Source organism: Acanthaster planci, linkage group LG19 (assembly GCF_054643075.1).
Source record: "Acanthaster planci isolate LZ-2023a linkage group LG19, COTS_SCS, whole genome shotgun sequence".
Lineage (NCBI taxonomy): Eukaryota > Metazoa > Echinodermata > Asteroidea > Valvatida > Acanthasteridae > Acanthaster > Acanthaster planci.
This window is the reverse complement of record NC_141795.1, coordinates 6,672,327-6,690,426: the sequence shown is the minus strand read 5'-3', so window position 1 is coordinate 6,690,426 and position 18,100 is coordinate 6,672,327. Positions and strand designations below refer to the sequence as shown.

Below are 18,100 nucleotides of genomic sequence, written 5' to 3'. Positions count from 1 at the left end.
CTCCCCAGTGGTGGTGGTTACCCAGGCCAGACCCCAGGTCAGATGGGACCAGGCGGGCCCTGTCCGCCCCAGACCTCCGTTCCCAACGAGTTCCCGCAACCAGCAGCAGCGGCCGCAGCAGCCGTCGTCGCGGCAGCAGCTGCCACAGCAACCGCAACGGCAACGGCGACAGTGACAGCTCTGAAAGAGCAACAACAACAGCAGCAACAACAACAGCAACAGCAGCAGCAGCAACAGCAACCGATGAATGACTACGGACAAGTAAGATTGCCGTGTCACACGCCAGACAATTGGAAATTGAAATCCAACAAAACACACAGAAAATCTGAGCTTTAGCATAATTTAATGAGAAACTAAATTTGCTTTAATAAAGCTGTAGTAAGATTGTTCCAGGCCTGTGGTTAGTGCCAACATTCCCACATCCTTCAAAATCCATCAGGAGATTTATATGATTTTGTTAGACTTGGGAAGGTAGAGTTAGACTGCTGCTAGTTTGCTTAGGGCTTGATTGTCCTTGAAAGGTGAAGTCAAATCAGAGGATGTGCCATTGGCTTCCTGCACTGCGAAGGATTTTGATGGATTTAGGAATGTTCTCAACAAAAATTCCACAGAGTTTGTCATACTGCATCTGATACTGAAATCTAAGAAATGAAAATGGTTGATCTAGTCTTGTTTGCCAAGAGTCCCCTTGTTGACCTCAACTTCTCTGACTCTGGCCCAATTATGGTTCTGTTACCCAGATGAGAATGCAGCCAGGGTTCAACAACCAGTACGGCATGAACCAAGGGGGCGGGCCCTTCATGAACAACATGGGTAGCAGCAACAAACAGGCCATGTACCAGCAGCAGATGATGCAGCGAAGCCCAGCGCAGCAGCAGTACGCCCAGCAGTACATGAAGAGGCCGTACCCAGGCCACCCGGGGCCCAATAACTTCAACCAGGTGAGTGTTCACACGGGCGGGCTGTGTTAAAACCGAATAGTGATCTTTCCTAGCATGGCCTGAAAAAAAAATTCAATAACTTTGCAAATCTCTTAAAGGTTTTGACTCAAAAGGTGCTATGTTGACTTATGACTCCTTTTGTTAAGTTGAATCCCATTTTTCTGTGCTCAACTCGGTATTCCTGCTGTGAAGGCAGCTCATTTCCTTTTGGTACATACATGTATTATGGGAACAAAAAGCATCAAAAATTTTCTTTTTTTCTGTGCACATTCCAACAGTCTCATTTACCTCTAAACTCAAACCCCAGCGAGGTCATTCAAACATTGACCAAAAAGTGCCTCAACATCAAATTTAAAACCAGCCAAAGACAAAGTTGCATGCTTATACATACATGTACATCCATGCACTGCAAAAAGTCTGTACATTGTCCTTGTAATGTTTCTGTCGTTCATTTTATAAGACAGAAAATATATTTTAACCCTACCCCCCTAAGGGTGTATATGTAAACTCATATTGAAGTCATAGGATTTGGGGCTGTCAGGGTCAAATTATATTTAATTTTTTTTCATTTCCCCTTCTGCTTAGGGCATTCCCAACCAGCAATATGGCCCCATGCCCCACAGCCCTAGCCCCGGGGCAATGAAGGGCCAAACCCCCTACCCCGGCCAGCAGTCGCCCTACCCTTCCCAGCAGCCCATGCCTTCCCCGAACTACATGAACATGCGGCAGAAAGTGCCTGGCAACGGCATGAGTTACCAGGGCAACCACCAGTTCTTTCCAAGGGGGAATTTCAACGGCGGGCCGCAAGGGATCAACCCACCATACAACCAACAGGCAATGGTGAGTGGCGAGACGTTTCACCTTTACGGCGTGGACAAGGTTTGAACCAGGGTCCAATTCATCAGGCCCGTTGGGAACTTCTTCTTCATCTAATGACCGTTGTATGCCTGTAACTTCGCTCTTTGCACTTTACTTGGTTACTTAATGCATACACAAAGGCTTAAATGAAATTCTTTGATACTATTTGACATGTTCTGACTGCCAAGCCACTATTTTGGAAATCAAAAGGCATCATACTCTGTCCACATGTTGCACATATTCTTGTAAAAGGCTTTGACTAGTAATGTCTCCAAGTGAGAGCTGGGGGGGCTGACACAAAATGGATATTTTTGAAGTAACCAAAAAATGTATGCCTTGTGCAGCATAATTAGAAATAACAGCCCCAACTTCATTTGCACAGCGATCAGCGCACACCACCAGTAGCATTCAAGTATTATTCCAAGGGTAGCAGAGAACTTTCTCATTGTATTTTCTGTCATCTTTTCCCCCTCACAGACCAACCGAGGTATGAACTACCAGCATTCACCGGGCATTCCCGGCAACCCGACACCCCCATTGACACCGAGCCCCAACATCCCACCCTACATGTCCCCCACTGGGGATGTCAAACCCTTCCCAGGGGGGCCTCCAGATCTGAAATCAAGTGAGGGGCTGAGTGTTTGTCTCATTCCAGCTTTTCTTCCTTACTGTTATTTGTTGCTTTCACATGATCAATCCTGTTGTGTTTCCTTTGTTCCGATTCAACTTGAACTTGACGTTTTATGCCTTTTGTTCCAATTCAACTTCACATTGTGTGCCATAAACCTCAGTACATTTGCCCCTTGAACGTCCAGCTATCTTAGAAGTCCTTACCTTACCTTTCCTGCTTTCCATAAGCCATAAGCATTGCAGTGTATGCAAAAGTCAATATTCCGAATTTATTTTGCCACTACAATAGAAATTTGCACAAACGTTACCCACTGCCTCCTAGTATCTGAGAGTCATCTCTCAGTTGAAGGTCAAGTCGTTTTTCTATCTGCTAAAAAAATTATCAGAGTACCCAAGTTTGAAATGGAACAGTTAGAAGTGTTTCATAAATTTCTATTCAGTGTGTTTATTTTGTGTTTGTTGTTTGCCTTGTAGCACCCAACTACGCCCCCGGTATCAGCGACGAGATTCGCATGACATTCCCCGTCCGCGACGGTGTGGTCCTGGAGCCGTTCAGGCTGGAACACAACCTGGCAGTTAGCAATCACGTCTTCCACCTCCGACAATCTGTCCACCAAACGCTCATGTGGAGGTCAGTGACATTGACAAACTAAAGTCCAGTGACATCTCTCCCCCCCTCTCTCCTCTTCCTTCTCTGCTACTCCCTAGATGCCAGAAAATGGTTCCAAAATCTGGATATTTATCCAAACATTCACATCTTTAACAGTGCACTCATAAAGACAAACTGAACAGTTTCCCCATTAACCTGCATTTAGAAATCATGCATACTAAATCCCTATGAAGTATTTAGCTGACCTATTCTGTCTCCCCCCCCACACCTCAGATCGGACCTCGAGCTCCAGTTCAAATGCTACCACCACGAAGACCGACAGATGCACACCAACTGGCCCGCCTCCGTGCAGGTCAGCGTCAACGCCACACCCCTCACGATAGAACGGGGAGACAACAAGACCTCGCACAAGCCGCTGTACTTAAAAGAGGTCTGCCAGCCTGGCCGGAACACGATACAGATCACAGTGACTGCCTGCTGCTGTGTAAGTCGCCTTCAATCACCAAAAGCTTCTGTCATCATCACTGTCGGATTGTCTTGTAATAAGTTCTGAAAAAGGCAGATTTTCAAAGGAACTGTTCAGTAAATGGCTCAAAGTTACTACCATCTCTCTGATAATGTTCAGGAGAACTAGTGCAAGCATAAACTGTCAAAATTGGTTTCACGAACTAGCTCCTCCCAAAGACATTTGTTGAAGAAATTATGTGGAAATGTACGACATGAATTGAAGTTAAAGTTCTTTGCACAGAGTCATCGGTATGTTGACTGGTTTATTTTTTTACAAATATGATGTGAATTTAGGACAGACTACATCTTGTGTACCAGATTGAATGCCAACTATTTTCTCTTTTTTGTTTTTGCAGTCGCATCTCTTTGTCTTGCAACTCGTCCACAGACCAACTGTGAGATCAGTATTACAGGGACTGCTCAGGAAAAGACTTCTCCCTGCCGAACATTGTATTACCAAAAGTAGGTCCTCATTTGTCATTTTAGGTCCTCTCTCATTGTCCTCACTTGTCATTAGGTCCTCGGTCATTACCCAGTGATGTTCAAAAATGTTTAGTCGGTGTTAACATTTTCATGGTAATCGCCATCTCCCACAGTCAAGAAGAACTTCTCCAGCGTGGCTGCCTCCAGCGGCGGCATCTTGAACAATGACGACGGCGTGGAGCAGACGGCCATCAAGGTCTCCCTCAAGTGCCCCATCACCTTCCAGCGCATCACGCTGCCAGCCAGGGGCCACGAGTGCAAGCACATCCAGTGCTTTGACTTAGAGTCGTACTTGCAGCTCAACTGTGAGAGAGGGTCGTGGAGGTGTCCGGTCTGCAAGTGAGTTAGCTGAGTTGAGGTTCCTCTCACGAACCCTCTGCAGTGACTCGGGGGAAACAAAGAAAAAAAGAGGAAGAGACGTGTTTGTTGGGTGTAAAAATCTTGCAGCAACTAGTGATCAAAGTACCTTACTTAAACAAAACTGTGTACAAAGTCTATGGACTTTAAGAGAGAAGAACAAAAGAAAAAAATCTTTACTAAACAAATGCCTTTCCCTCAGGTATGTGGACCCTCCTCGCCAAAAAGTGATGCAATATGGGAATACCTTCAACGTGATGAATATATTACAAATTACGGTTATCTCAAAGTGATCTCTTTCAAGAACTAGTTTTACTCTTACACCCTCTTACATCAAAATTGTTCAGAGATAAAACTGTGTTTTGAAAAGTCCTTACATCAAAACGTATTTAAAAAGGACATCATGTTTCTATTTTGTGTTGTAAATCATGTGAACTGAAGCAGCATTCCAGTTTAATAACCGTCACAGACATCAAAATTCCACCTTAATGATCCTTGTTTCCCAATGTCTTGGACATTTTATTATCGAATCTGCCCACAGCAAAACCGCCATGCTGGAAGGGTTGGAAGTAGACCAGTTCATGTGGGGTATTCTGACTGCCGTCCAGTCGGCCGACTTTGAAGACGTCACCATCGACGCCATGGCTAACTGGAAGCCGGTGCCCATGAAATGCGACATCAAGGATGAGGAGCCAGGTACCGGGGAAGACAACATGGCGGGGCCTCCCGCGTTGTTGAGATTCACATAGTTTTGCCCAAAAATCTCTGTCAGTAAACTGATTGCCACATTGGGGTTCCTTGTGTGTATAGCAAAGGCTGAAATTCAAACTCCACACATTTACAGAAAATTTCTGGAGCTGGGGTCCTCTTGTTCTTCCCAGAATAGGATGTGCACGTGTAACATTCCTGACTATAACTTAGGATCTTGAGATAATGCCAAAATGAGATGCCAAGTGAGGTAATTTTGTGTTCTAAACACCGACCAATGTTCTTGCTTCTGTCAGATACTTGTGGGTCGTCCAAGCGGTTCAAGGCCATGTCGCCGGGTAGCATGACCATGCCTGGTATGCACACTTACGACAACATGGGTATGGCTCATTCCCCCTATCCAATGGGGGGCCCACCCCCTCCAGAATTCAACGGTGAGTCATCGTTTTGGTCAGCCAGCTGTTGTTGGAAGCAGAAACTACCAGTGGGTCAAAACTTGGGGGGAGGAAGAAACAATCGACAAGTTTTCTTGGCATGATTGATGATTGATAAGATGGTAAAAATTGTTTGAAACTTGCCAAAAAGTCATCAAGACGTGTTCTTTTGATGTGTGGGTTTTTCCTTGTAATTTGAACAATTGAATTAGAGTTTACAAGTCGGAATTTTGCCCAAGCTTACAGTTTGTGAAGTTCTCCTCCCATTGACTTTTGGAAGGCGCTAGGCACAAAGTGTACACAAAATTGCATCAGTGAAGGGCAAAACTTCCATTTAAATTCAGATTGTCCTCAAAATTGAAATTGCTTTCCTTTGTTGGGTCATATTTTCCTTCCATTTGCAGATTGTGTCCAGAGATTGCAAAAAAAATTTGTCTATTTCCCCCTTCCCTTTTTAGGACCAGGACCGGGACCAGTCCACGGTGGACCAAATTACGGGAACTACAATAACTTCAACAGTCCAGTCATGCCGGGCGGAGGCATGAATGGGCCCTCGATGGGCCACTTTGAGGACAACATTGCCACGACGGACATGGTGCCCGTCGAGAAACAATATAACCATGCACTGCCACCTCACGTAAGCCCAGATTCCTCCTGGAGTTTGTCCCTCTGATCGCTTGGCTCTGTTTGGTCGAATAGAACCCGGTCATGACAGGCTGGTCAGACAGAAGTAGGGTGGATTCAGCAATGAGTGCTGTATGAGAGCTTGTGAGAAAATGTATGAGCTTGTTTGGCTTGGCCTCCAACTTGTAGCCTATGACTTGCAGATACGATGTCTCTAATCAATCTTTTGATTCTGTTTCTTGTTAGGTAAGCCATCCAGGCTCAAATCAAGGCCCGTCGTCCAACGTGAGGCATCCAGGACCTTCAGGTCCCCCTCATCCGGGGAATAACCCTCATCCTGGTGGTAATCCCCACCCTGGTAACAATTCCCACCCAGGGATGGGCCCCCAGCCTAACGGCGGACCCCACCCGAATGTGTCATCCCACCACACGGGGCCTGGTACGCCAGGCAACGGGTCGACACCACAACAGCAGCAACAACAGCAGCAGCAGCAACAACAGCAGCAGAACCAGAGGGTGGGAATGCATCCCAGCGTGAACACCAAACCACCCACCCCAGGCATGCCACACACCCCCGGGATGCCCCACACGCCCGGGATGCCTCACACACCTGGAATGCCCCACACGCCAGGTATGCCGCACACCCCAGGGATGCCCCTGACTCCCAGCATGCCACTGACACCGGGCAGCGCTATGCCACCCACACCGAGTACCATGAACTCTGGCAATGGCAGCAGTGCAGGCAGCAATGGCAGCAGCAGTAATAACGGTGGCAGCAGTGGGATGCCCAACCACATCTCTTCCACCACACATTCGCCAGCCACCACCACCACACAGGGGTCACACCACCTGCCTAACCACCACTCCCCTCATCCGGGCACCCAGGCCCCCACGTCCATGATGAACCACAGTGGGCCACAGCAGCCAAAGACCACAACATCGGGCATGGCCATGAACACAAACAACCATATCCAGTCTGGTTCTGATTTGAACTTTGACCCAGCCGCTGTGATTGATGGTGGGGCAGAGGGGCAGGAGGGTCTGGATGTAAGTCCTTGCCAATTTCTCACTTCCTGACAACAAAAATTGCATGATTGTTTCAATGTAACAACCAACACTTCCTTATTTTTAAGACTTCTGTCATTATGTTTCCGTCATATTGTTTGACTGTACTAGCAATATTATCTCACTGTTCTTTTATTCTTGCTCTTAGTTGCCATCAAATTTGCTTGAGCTGTCTACAAAATAAACACTTGAGGAAAACAGCTGTCAGCCATCTATAGCAGTTTGAAAATTATTTTCCCTTCTTTTTGTTCTTTGATTTACAGTTGTTACCAGAGAATATGGGAGACGTGGACTTGCTCTCTATTCTCGGACAATCAGACAACACGCAGAGCAACAACGAAAGCGACGAACTTCTCTCACTCTTTGACACATAGGGACCACTGCCGGCCCGTTTTAGAAAATAATTTATGAACGAACAGAATTAAATAAATAAAAACAGTGGAGAGAAGGAACAAGTAGTTGTTGTGCTGGACACATATGTTATGCTCGGCTCTGGTGACGAGAGGATATGGAGAAAAATTGACTGCCACAACGGATCAGCTGAGGGACCTCCTCCCCCAGCTGGGTCAGGCTGGAGTTGGCCTGGTGAGGGTTTGGAGGCAACATGACCTCTTAGAAGGGAGGTGCTAACATTTGCATCGCTCCCAACGTAACGTTTCTGATACTTGGCCGGATGCTTTGACGAGGAAGAAAAAGAGTTTGGGTGACTTCTGTCTGTGGGGGGCACAGTCGATTTGCCACACCCAAGGATTCCTGTTTAACAACATGCTCTGGTGTGTTCTTGTTCTTCGATGTAAAGGAAGCAGCGTCAGCCACTCCAGGATGACCGAACAACAAAGGCAAGAGCAAGAAATCAGCTGACAGCACGCTGTTATTTCAGTCCCATTGTCTGTCTGCCGTCTCAAGGGGAAAGCCCCTTCACCAAAGAAACACCGCCCATGCTATCCTGGAGGACACACCCTCCCTTCTCTTTTTTTTCTCCAGGGGTGGGGGCCAACCTCATACCTTAGCAGTATTCCCTACACGGGCACCTGTTCCCGTGCTTGAAATCCACTGGCATTGCCGCACACGAAGCTTCTCCTGCAGTGAAGTGAGGAAAGAGCCACAGTTGCCGGGGCAATGCATCCTTGGATGTCTTCCCGGCAAGGGCTGCCTAGTGTTCCGCCTGCATCACCAGGGAATCAATACATACCCCCCGGCATTGAGATTGTTCCATGCACTTGAAGCAAACCGTCCCTTGAAACGAAGGATCCCAACAATTGGATCCGAGTTGTCAAACCGGAACGACTTTCCCAGAGAGAGTCTTCTTGTCCTCTGCAAGTTCTCTGCCACGCGACGACATATCAATACTTTGCATCTTTTCATTTTAATCGTCCCATTGTTAGCAATTCTAATTGTTTCATTCTGACAATGTACTTGCCAGCACATTAAGTCCCTTAAGTCTGATCTCTCATTTTTCACCACAAAATGGATGGATGAAAGCTGCATTTGAAAGTCGTTGAGAAAAAAGAATGCAAAATGCCTGCCGTCAATAACAACGTTGTATTATTATTATTATTTTTTTCCATTTTAAATTGTAAATGCCAAATCATTTTCTGGAAAGTACTCATTCTTTGCAATTACTTCTAAACAGTTTTTAAAAAATGTGGCATTCATGCCTAGTGAAGTATTATTTTTTAAATGCTGTGATACTGATGCATCAGTGTTTGTTTTGACTTTTGATGATGCCACCACTCCACTGAATATAAATTAAGTTCTTGGACCAATGGTGTTTAGTTCTATATATGTGAATCAAGGACCAGGAGTTGTTTAGGGAACAAGTGCTGGGTAAAATGGTACCAAACAAATTTTTTTTTCAGTTAAAAGTTTGATAAAAGGACGACTTGAAGTTTTGTAGCCCTACAAGTAAATCTGAGTGTGGAATCACCTGTCTCCATAACCTATCTTGACCACCTGATCGGATGAGCTGAGCTTCATGCCTGAGAAAGTTTCTTATCACAGCTGTTGTTTCTGTTTTGGGTTTTGGGGTTGTTGTTTTTTTTTTTTTTTGAGAATTACCATTGGCCGTATTCAGAAAGTAAGACAGCCCTGAGTTCTGTCGGTGTCATCTGGGACATACGAATACAGCTGGTAGCAGGTTAACACAGAAAATAAACAGTTGGTTTAAAACGGAATAAAAATTTGGGATTGTAGATCAAAAAAACAATCACAGACAAACAAGTTTCTCTGTAAGAACGTGTGAGATGGGGCCTTAGCAATGGATGACAGATAAAAAGCAAACTGGAGAGAAGTTGGTCATTCTTCACATTAGTACTCTAACCCTCTTGGGGGCACATCTCCCACCCAGTGTTAAGACCGACCGTTCTTTCTCAGCAGGATTGACTGAACTGATGTGCGTCCCTGTCAACAAGTATTGATGTTTACCGTTGCGTATTACTGGTGCACCAACATATTCTTTTTTCCGGCCAAAACTACTGGAAGCTTGCTGCATCACATAACACCAGGTCAATGCATTACATTTTTAGTCCAAGCAATGCGAATTATTTTTATTTTTTTAAATCGGTAGCGGAAGGACTGACCACAGTGCATCAACATTTTGAGATGTATCATTGAAAAATGCAAAGAGAGACCACGAGAGTGGATTTTTTTTATGACATGAGGAATCGAGTAGTCCAATTGTGCCACGTGTGGAACATTTTAAGCTTTATTATTTATGCCAAATGAAAAGAAAAGCTTACACAATTTTTGTTTAAGTAAAATGAACATTAGCAGCATTTGACTCCAATTTTGACAAATCACTGATGTCTGAATTCAAGTGACTTGTGGGTTTCTTAGAGTTTGTGATCCAGTGTTTATGCCATACATGAGTGTGTGTGTGTATGAAAGCCCAACCACTGGTTGTAATTCTGAGTACCATTTGTAGTAAAGAACAAGTTTCTTTTTTATGCATATACATATCTATATATATATCTATATATATTGTACATTTCCCTTTCAGTTTTTTGATTTTGGTGTTTTTTTTTTGTTTTTAGTTGTTAGTTGTATTATAAAGTTCAACCCCAAAGCTATCTTTTTAAGTTTAATATGGATTCTATTTATTTTTTATTTAATGGTAGATGTGTAGTTTCTCTTTTTCCAGGAATGGTCGTAACAGCATCTGATCTGTGAAACGGCATAAAAAATATTGAATGCATACTCTGGCAAAATATCACAAATAGGACCGTCTTGGAAGATTGGTTGAAAGCAGGGAGACATAAGGTACATATCATGAAAACATCAGTATGTGATCTGGGTGCGAGACCAAGATGGCTGCTGAATATGATTAGGGCCCTAGGCCAAGTACAACAATGCACATTGCTGGTCACCGCTGCAGCCTTAGGTCATAGTGCATTGGAAGTATGACGTAAAATCAACACATGTTCATATAACGCCCAGTTTGCATGCAACCTTGTTTTGTTCATTGGGTTGTGAAATATTCACCATAATATGTCCTGGCTACTGGCCAAGCAAATCATATCAATGCACCGGGATCAGAATGTCAAAGGTCATGAGCTATAGGCGGAGTCTGAATCACTCAGGGTTTGACATTGCGCGGGAGTTTGAGCATTGCGTGAAGCCGTAAGCTAGTGGCTTCCACTGGTGCATGTATTATATCTAGCCATAGCCAAGTAATTAGGACAGAGCCAAGGAAACAGGATGGTCTGTGGACAAGAGGTTTTTTTATCTCAGTTTTGAGTTCCGTTTCAGGTTCTAGGTCCATAACTTTTTCCTGGCGTTTAGATCATTAGCTTCATTGTACGTCCCACATACTACTCCAGGAGCGTTCATTTTGAGGTCAAGGTTTCCTCATTACTGACATCAAACTTTTGGAACTGTGAATCTTAAGGTGAAGGCCACGCCCATATTTGGAGAATGATCTTTAAGTTGCTGACGTCATGGTATGCCGTGTGTTGTATCACTGAAGGCATGAGGTGCATCGTCGGGTAGTGTCCATAAATACGAGCGTTTCACAATCGTGCGCCCCCAGGAGTGTGCAACGGGTTGACCAATCACAGTGCGTAAAATCTGTCGACCCAATGCGCGTTTGGAAAGGGTCGACAGATTTCGCGCACTGTGATTGGTCAACGCGTTGCAAACTCTTGGAGGTGCACTGGTGTGAATCAAGCGTATTGATATCCGCTTTGGCATTTGTTACAGGGGGTCGGTGATCATGACATTATCGGGAATTTGTTAATGTTATGATTGAATTAATCATTGCGTAATGATTTTTTTTTCCTTTTTTTGTTTGCTCATAGAAAAATTGTAATAAAATGCAGGGTCATAATTGATTTTTTAACTTCTAAATGGTTTAAGTAAATTTCTCTTCATTACAATTGCGGTTTTGATTAAGGGCGTCGATAAGTCGTCACATTTTTCTTTTCTGTTTTCAAAAGAGGACGTTCGATTGTAAAAGTGTACTGTCATAAGCGACTTTCATGTTTTTCCCTTCTTTTGTAACAAAACTATTTATCAATTTTTTAAAAAAAGGTCTTTCTAGTTTCTGAAGCTGTTTGAGGCCGATTGTTTTGCCAAAAGTAATACATAATTGGCTTCTGTATCATTTTTGGACAACAAGGAAAGAAGTCGCTCTTGCGACTTTGATTTCCTGGATGTAGATGCTGTGTACATATATGAACTTGTTCTATGGTATTGGCTTTAGATTGGACGTTTATCACTTCTTGGTAGTATTTTTTATTCGGAGGGCTAAAAATAAATGATACTAAATAGGAAATATTTCATTCTGTGGTTTACAAGGAATATTTCGTTTTTCCAAATTTTAACTTGAAACATGCAGGTGCCCAGTGGTCATAGTACATTAAGCAGCGTGTTCTAAACGGCCGTGTGATGTTGAGTACCAGTTGAATTAAGGAGAAATTGTTGAGTGTCGTTTAGCCCCAATCGATCATTTGCGTTGGAGGCTGGGAAATCAAACGATCTGGCCCTGGTGATATGTATGCACGGCAGTGTTTGAAAATTGGGTCAAATTTGAGGTATCGGTCATAAGGCTAGAGATCAAATATCATGGGAGAAATCTTTATAAACCACCAGTGCTTTGTAAAAAAAGAAATGCCTTTCGACGTCGAATGTAGCTACTGCGTCTTTGATTATATTTCTGAAGAAAGCCAGACACGTTTCTTCCTCGTATTTTAGCAAATTAAATTTGATTTGATGGATGTTTTATTTATCTTTTTAAATTTCAGACGCAACTGTAAAGAGATCAATACTTGCGTGTGATTGTACTTAAGCATTTTCTCATATCCAACATTGATTCGTCATCAAGGGAAACCAATCCGTGAATGGAAACGGGTATATTGTAATCACGATGCAGCACGAAATTGCTTGCAAATGATTTTATTATTTTTGTTTTTCTTGGATCAATTGGTCGATAAATTCTTTGGTTTCACTTCCACACACCTTTGCCTGACCTCTTTAAATATATTAAGTATTCATGTGACCTCTTGTACTGTTCATGAGTTCACAGCTCAATAACAATGTACATTTTTTATGTGTCTTCCCCAGTAAAAAAATAAAAATGAATGCATATCTCTTCCAACGAACACAGTTTGTTGACACAAAGACCTGAAATCCGTACCAATTAAATGATGACTTTGTTTTTACGACAGAATAGCACGAACCATTTGAACGGGACAAGTCTTGCTCTTAAACTAACGGAGAAAAAACTATTGCATAAATTTCAGTTGTGAGGTCGGTGAAGACATTACACAGAACTGGAACAATCGCATTATGTTAGCATTGTTGCAGGGAAAAACATCCGAAAAGTGCATGAGACACACAGTTTTGGGGGATAAGATCTGGTCTCTACCGATTTGGCTGACCACAGGGTATATTGGATTTGAGGAGCAAACTAACAAGATTGTTCGGGATGAAGTTCTCACGTGGAACACCCCAGCAGTATTGGGGTGTTGTGGAAATATCTGTATAAGGGTTATGATCTCGATTGACTGCGTCATTTTAGCGATTTCGTTTTTACCCCCCGTGAGTTGTATTGTACAGAATGTGTAACACCATTATTTATATGTGCATATTAATGTATATATTACATATTCATGACATCTGTGCGTTAAATGGCTATATTTGATACAACAGATGCAAATTTTGTTCAGTCAATTCTGCTTTTGCTACCAGTGTTTTTTATTATTTTTTTTAACCTCATGAAAGTGTGAAACTAAAGATTCCCGGAACAGAACATTTTGTAGCATTTTCAGTAAATCACAGAAGTCCAAATTCCTTGTATTATTCATCAAATAACCCTTATTACCTTATTTTTTATTTTGTTTCTATTTCTACAAAGGTGCTCTGCGCTATCACACAGAGCATCGACACTTGGAAGTATTACTACTAATGAATTCATTATACGTTGTCTATGACAAAATAATAAGTTGTCACTTGTACATTTGTAAGTGAAGGACTGTGCAAGTCTAGCCTTTGAGGGATCTTTTAGGAATCCTTCTAGTAGAGTATTACAGTTTGATTTCACCTTTAGAGCAATAAAAGATTCGCACAGTTTTACCTCCGCCAAAAGTGAGAGAGAGAAAAAATATACTGTAATTATTTAAAACGACAAAACAAAATATTTTTAAACATTGTCGGGCGATTGAGTAGGTCACAAAGGAGGAACATTTTTATACGGCAAATGAATATGTAATATATCGGCTGAGAAACAACTAAATTAATGTCAACGACGTTTTTGTAATTTTTTGTTGGTGTTTTCTGCGTTCTAGAGTAGTTTTTACGGATGTAGCTGGTGCAATTAATGTGTATGAATGTGTACCAACGCTAAATTGGTGCGTACCCGGCAATATTTACACTCTCTGTGTACAAACGAAAAGCAGAAACGTTAAGAAAACTTGTTTTTTTCCTCGATAGAATTCATTGTATAATCTAGTTCATTACTGAAGAGTAGCGATCTGCACTGTACATACAACAGAAAAATAAACGAAACTGTGTGTAGGAATTCTACATTGTAGTTTGAGAGACGGACAAATATGAATAATTATTACAATCCATCAAATTGGCATTGATATTTATCTAATTAAAACGAAGTCCATGAAAGAGCAGAAACGAAGACTTGTGATGCGCCCGTTTGTCATAACCTTTCACACCCAGTCCTTGCATTTTCCCGCCCTCATCTCTTGTCTTTGCCCTGTGCCCTTTAATTTCCTCCTGAAGACGCCTTTCCACATTTACGTTTTGGGTTGCGTTGCGTACACGATGCGTTCATGCGTTTCACTCTCACGGACACAAAAGTCGACTCCATTCACGTAGCACTCGTGTACGTTGCGTTCGGCCGTCGAAATCGCCTTGAGAGTGATTTTGACAGATACGCAACGCTTGGTGCAAGTGTTGACGCGCATAACGGAAAGGCGCCTCAAGTCACCGACAGGTATTAACCACAAGGAGGGACCTATGCTGCCTGCCAGTGACTCACCTTCTGGCAACAATATGTGGAGCTGCTACGTCAAAATCGCTCCTGGCACACGTGTTACATTAATGGAATCGATTTTTGTGTCCGTGAAAGTGAAACGCGTGAACACAAAGTATACGCGACGCACCACGAAACGAAAGACGCCTTCAAACTTCATGTGACTTCAGCCGGCCGGCACGAGTGCCCTTCTAGCAACCTCCTTAGCTTCTCTTTTATCCTGTAAAAGCAACTGGCAAACGGTTATTACTAGAAAGGGTTCGGATTCCTAGCCACTTACAAACCTCTTGCATTTCTTGCGATTCAATTTCTTCCCTGATCTGCATGCAATTCTCGCGGAACCACAAATCTGCAGACGACCACTTATACAAATGTCATCGCCACAGTTTCTACTGTCTGGTCAGGCAACGGAAAAGCCTCCATCTATTTGGTGAAGTAATCTCCTATAACTAGAATGTAAGAGTTACCTTGATCCGTCCTGAAGCCAGGGAGAGATCCAGAGGAGGCTAAAAGCTACAGACCAATCTCTCTACTCAGTCACCTCTCCAAGCTCTTTGAACGACTTATCCTGATAAGGCTTGGCCCGGTCTCTCAACAGCATCTCATACCTGAACAAGCTGGTTTCCTCCTGGAAAAGCATGCACTAGCTAAATCTAACTCAATCTGACACAGTTCGATGACGGTTTCGAGAAGAATCACGCCACAGATGCATTTTTCGTGGATTTGACAGCTGCCTACGACACAGTGAACCACTGGCTACTTCTTAAGAAGCTATATGAAATGGCAAATGACTATATCACCTGACCAAGCTTTTTCATCTCCTCCTTGAGAACAGGCTATTTTTGGTTGAGCTCAATGGGAAACAAAACAGGTGGAGAATACAAAAGAATGGCCTACCTCAGGGCAATGTCCTCGCTCCTGTACTCTTCAATATCTATCCAACGTTAATGTTCAACCAATATCACAAGGCACATGAAGCTTTATCTATGCTGATGATCTTGGTATCGCTGCCCAGAGCATTGCCTTTGATGGCATATCAGCCGCTCTATCATAAGCCCTAGGCAATCTAATATCTTATTACAAATACTACCAACTAAAGGCAAACTTTACCAAGACCTAGGTTAGCGTGTTCCATCTCAGGACCCGTAATGCTGAGAGGAAGCTGCCTGGTATACCCTTGGAGCACTGTAACAAGCCAGTCTACCTTGGTGTCACCCTTGATCAAGCTCTCTTATACAAGCAGCACTTTTAGAAAGTTAAGGGGAAAGTGCGGACATGAAACAACCTCCTTCAGAAGTTGGTGAACTCCTCCTGGGGTGCCAATGCGTCCACTCTGCCGCAGACTACGCCTGTCCAGTCTGGGAAAGGTCACCCTATCATGGAAAATCGACCCCGCTCTCAATGACAGCTGCAGAACCATCACTAGTAATGTTGACAGCCTGTAAGTGCATGGCCGGTGTTGCCCCACCTGACATACGAAGATCATACAGTAGCCAGCCGCACTGAACGGCCGAGACAGACTGAAGACACCCGCCGCCGTGTTTTGACCACCAACTAGCCCCGAACCGCCTTCAGTCCAGGAAGAGCTTCCTGGACTGAAGAGCTTCGACCAGGTGCAGGCTATAGGAGAAGAGGTGTATACTGAAAATTGCCACTTTGAGAAGCTGCCCCTCCCGACAGAGGAATACCATTGCCTCCTGGACGGGTGGAGGGGTAGAGGACATGGAAGTCACTCAACAGACTTCAGTCAGAAATGGGACGAAGCAGGGCAAATCTAAGGGGAGCAAATGGGGATTTTTACAACAGAGACGCCAGCTGCGACTGTGGCACGTCACCCAGACAATGCGGCACCTTCTCGAGTGCCCCCTTGAGGTCCAGCTCAGGCAGCCGTGAAGATCTGATGGTAGCAAACGAGAAGGCAATTTGAGTACATTTAGATGATCGACACGAAAGAAGAGGAAGACCAAATCACTGGATTTCTGCGCACGAGCTCATTAAAATTTTGTGCTCAGTCAGGCTTTTACAGTAAGATGTAGGCTACCATAATATATCATATAGATATTTTTATAAATCACGAATTTGGGCCTTGTGGCATTGAACTTGGGGTCTTCACAAGACCTCCAACATGTAGGCCTATTTGGATAGAGGCGGGTGGCTACATTCTGAGCTGAGCCTGTAGAGTAACAATTTAAGTAGGCCTGTTACTTTGAGGTATCTTCGAGAAGGGCGAAGAAAAAAAATCGCATGGCTAACCCTGACCAAATTGAAAACTTATTTTGAATTTTGAAGCTTTTTATGATGAAGGTAGGCCTAAGTTGACAGTAGCACCATGCAAGGGTATCTTTTTTTTTTATGAGTATGTGTGGTTCTGAAAAGAACCGGAACTGAACTTCTGGTCATAATTTTCAATTTCCAGTGAAAACGGAAGCCCAACTTCTTCCTGAGAGTCACCAGGTGGCACTCTTTTTTGTCCAATTTTGTACTGTGTTCCATGGGCGCATATTTAGTGCAATCCGAAGCCCGGACCAAACGCAATCCGAAGCCCGGACCAAATCACGATTTTATAGCTGTAAAATTCTCTGCTATTAGAGCATTTTGTGGCGCGTGGACTGGGTGGTTTGTAAAGGACAATGAAATCTACCAGCAGAACTGCCGACTTAATATTGTATTTCTGAAAGGATCGGACAAATCGGGGTCATCCAGATCAGGCTATTTTGCAATGGGCCTCATAACTTATCGGGTAAGCCAGTGAATATTGAAAGGAAAAATGAGAAGAGGAACTTAACTTCGATTTGATATGTGTCTTGAACATTTGAGAAACCTATGGGTATTTTTCAAAGTGGAGGTGATTATTGCTGTTATCTTATAAATAGTCTGCACTCAGAAGATTTTCTCAAGAGATGTCAGGAACAGTCTAGCCTTTAGTCAAGGCACGCGTTAATTAACCCAGATGATTGTTGATTATGCAAGGGTACTTACCTGCAGTATAATCGAGATTATACAAGTCCTCTATAAAGAGGAGAGAATCAACTCCAACCCATCTGCTTTACAGGTGTTATACTGCGCCTCCTTCAGTTTCGAATCAGCTTGTGATTTTGAAGCTGCTTTAAGGAGGATGTCAGCCATGGACGATTCTGTCGATGGTTTATGATAATGATCATTGGACATTACCCCCATCAGAATTCCATTAACTTGTTCACGGTATCGTGAAATTGCTGATCTTTTCTCCACTAGGAATTCCATTTCATCTTTCACAAGTACCAAAACTGGATCAAGGGATTGTTCACGACACCAGCAATCCCATGTCTTCCGGGCTGATTGATACTGCATGTGAGGTGACCCTCTACAACTGGCCAATATGACTTGGGTATTAGGTCATTTGAAAAGCCTTTTGTTTGAT

General features: G+C 43.4%; 1 protein-coding gene across 6 annotated transcripts in view; it reads left to right on the top strand.

Annotated features, from left to right (window-relative positions):
- The window catches only part of LOC110977558 (zinc finger MIZ domain-containing protein 1-like), a 167,473-nt gene extending 153,134 nt beyond the window's left edge, over positions 1-14,339 (top strand). For all 6 annotated transcript variants that reach the window (XM_022231790.2, XM_022231791.2, XM_087149161.1 and 3 more), the window contains 13 exons: positions 9-261; positions 741-941; positions 1,527-1,781; positions 2,277-2,424; positions 2,904-3,060; positions 3,313-3,523; positions 3,903-4,008; positions 4,143-4,368; positions 4,928-5,082; positions 5,391-5,528; positions 5,987-6,165; positions 6,399-7,199; positions 7,481-14,339. In XM_022231790.2, the coding sequence (XP_022087482.1) occupies positions 9-261; positions 741-941; positions 1,527-1,781; positions 2,277-2,424; positions 2,904-3,060; positions 3,313-3,523; positions 3,903-4,008; positions 4,143-4,368; positions 4,928-5,082; positions 5,391-5,528; positions 5,987-6,165; positions 6,399-7,199; positions 7,481-7,591 (2,941 nt within the window). In that variant the 3' untranslated portion in view covers positions 7,592-14,339. The remainder of the gene's footprint in view (positions 1-8; positions 262-740; positions 942-1,526; positions 1,782-2,276; positions 2,425-2,903; positions 3,061-3,312; positions 3,524-3,902; positions 4,009-4,142; positions 4,369-4,927; positions 5,083-5,390; positions 5,529-5,986; positions 6,166-6,398; positions 7,200-7,480) is intronic.
- Positions 14,340-18,100: the final 3,761 nt, after the last annotated feature.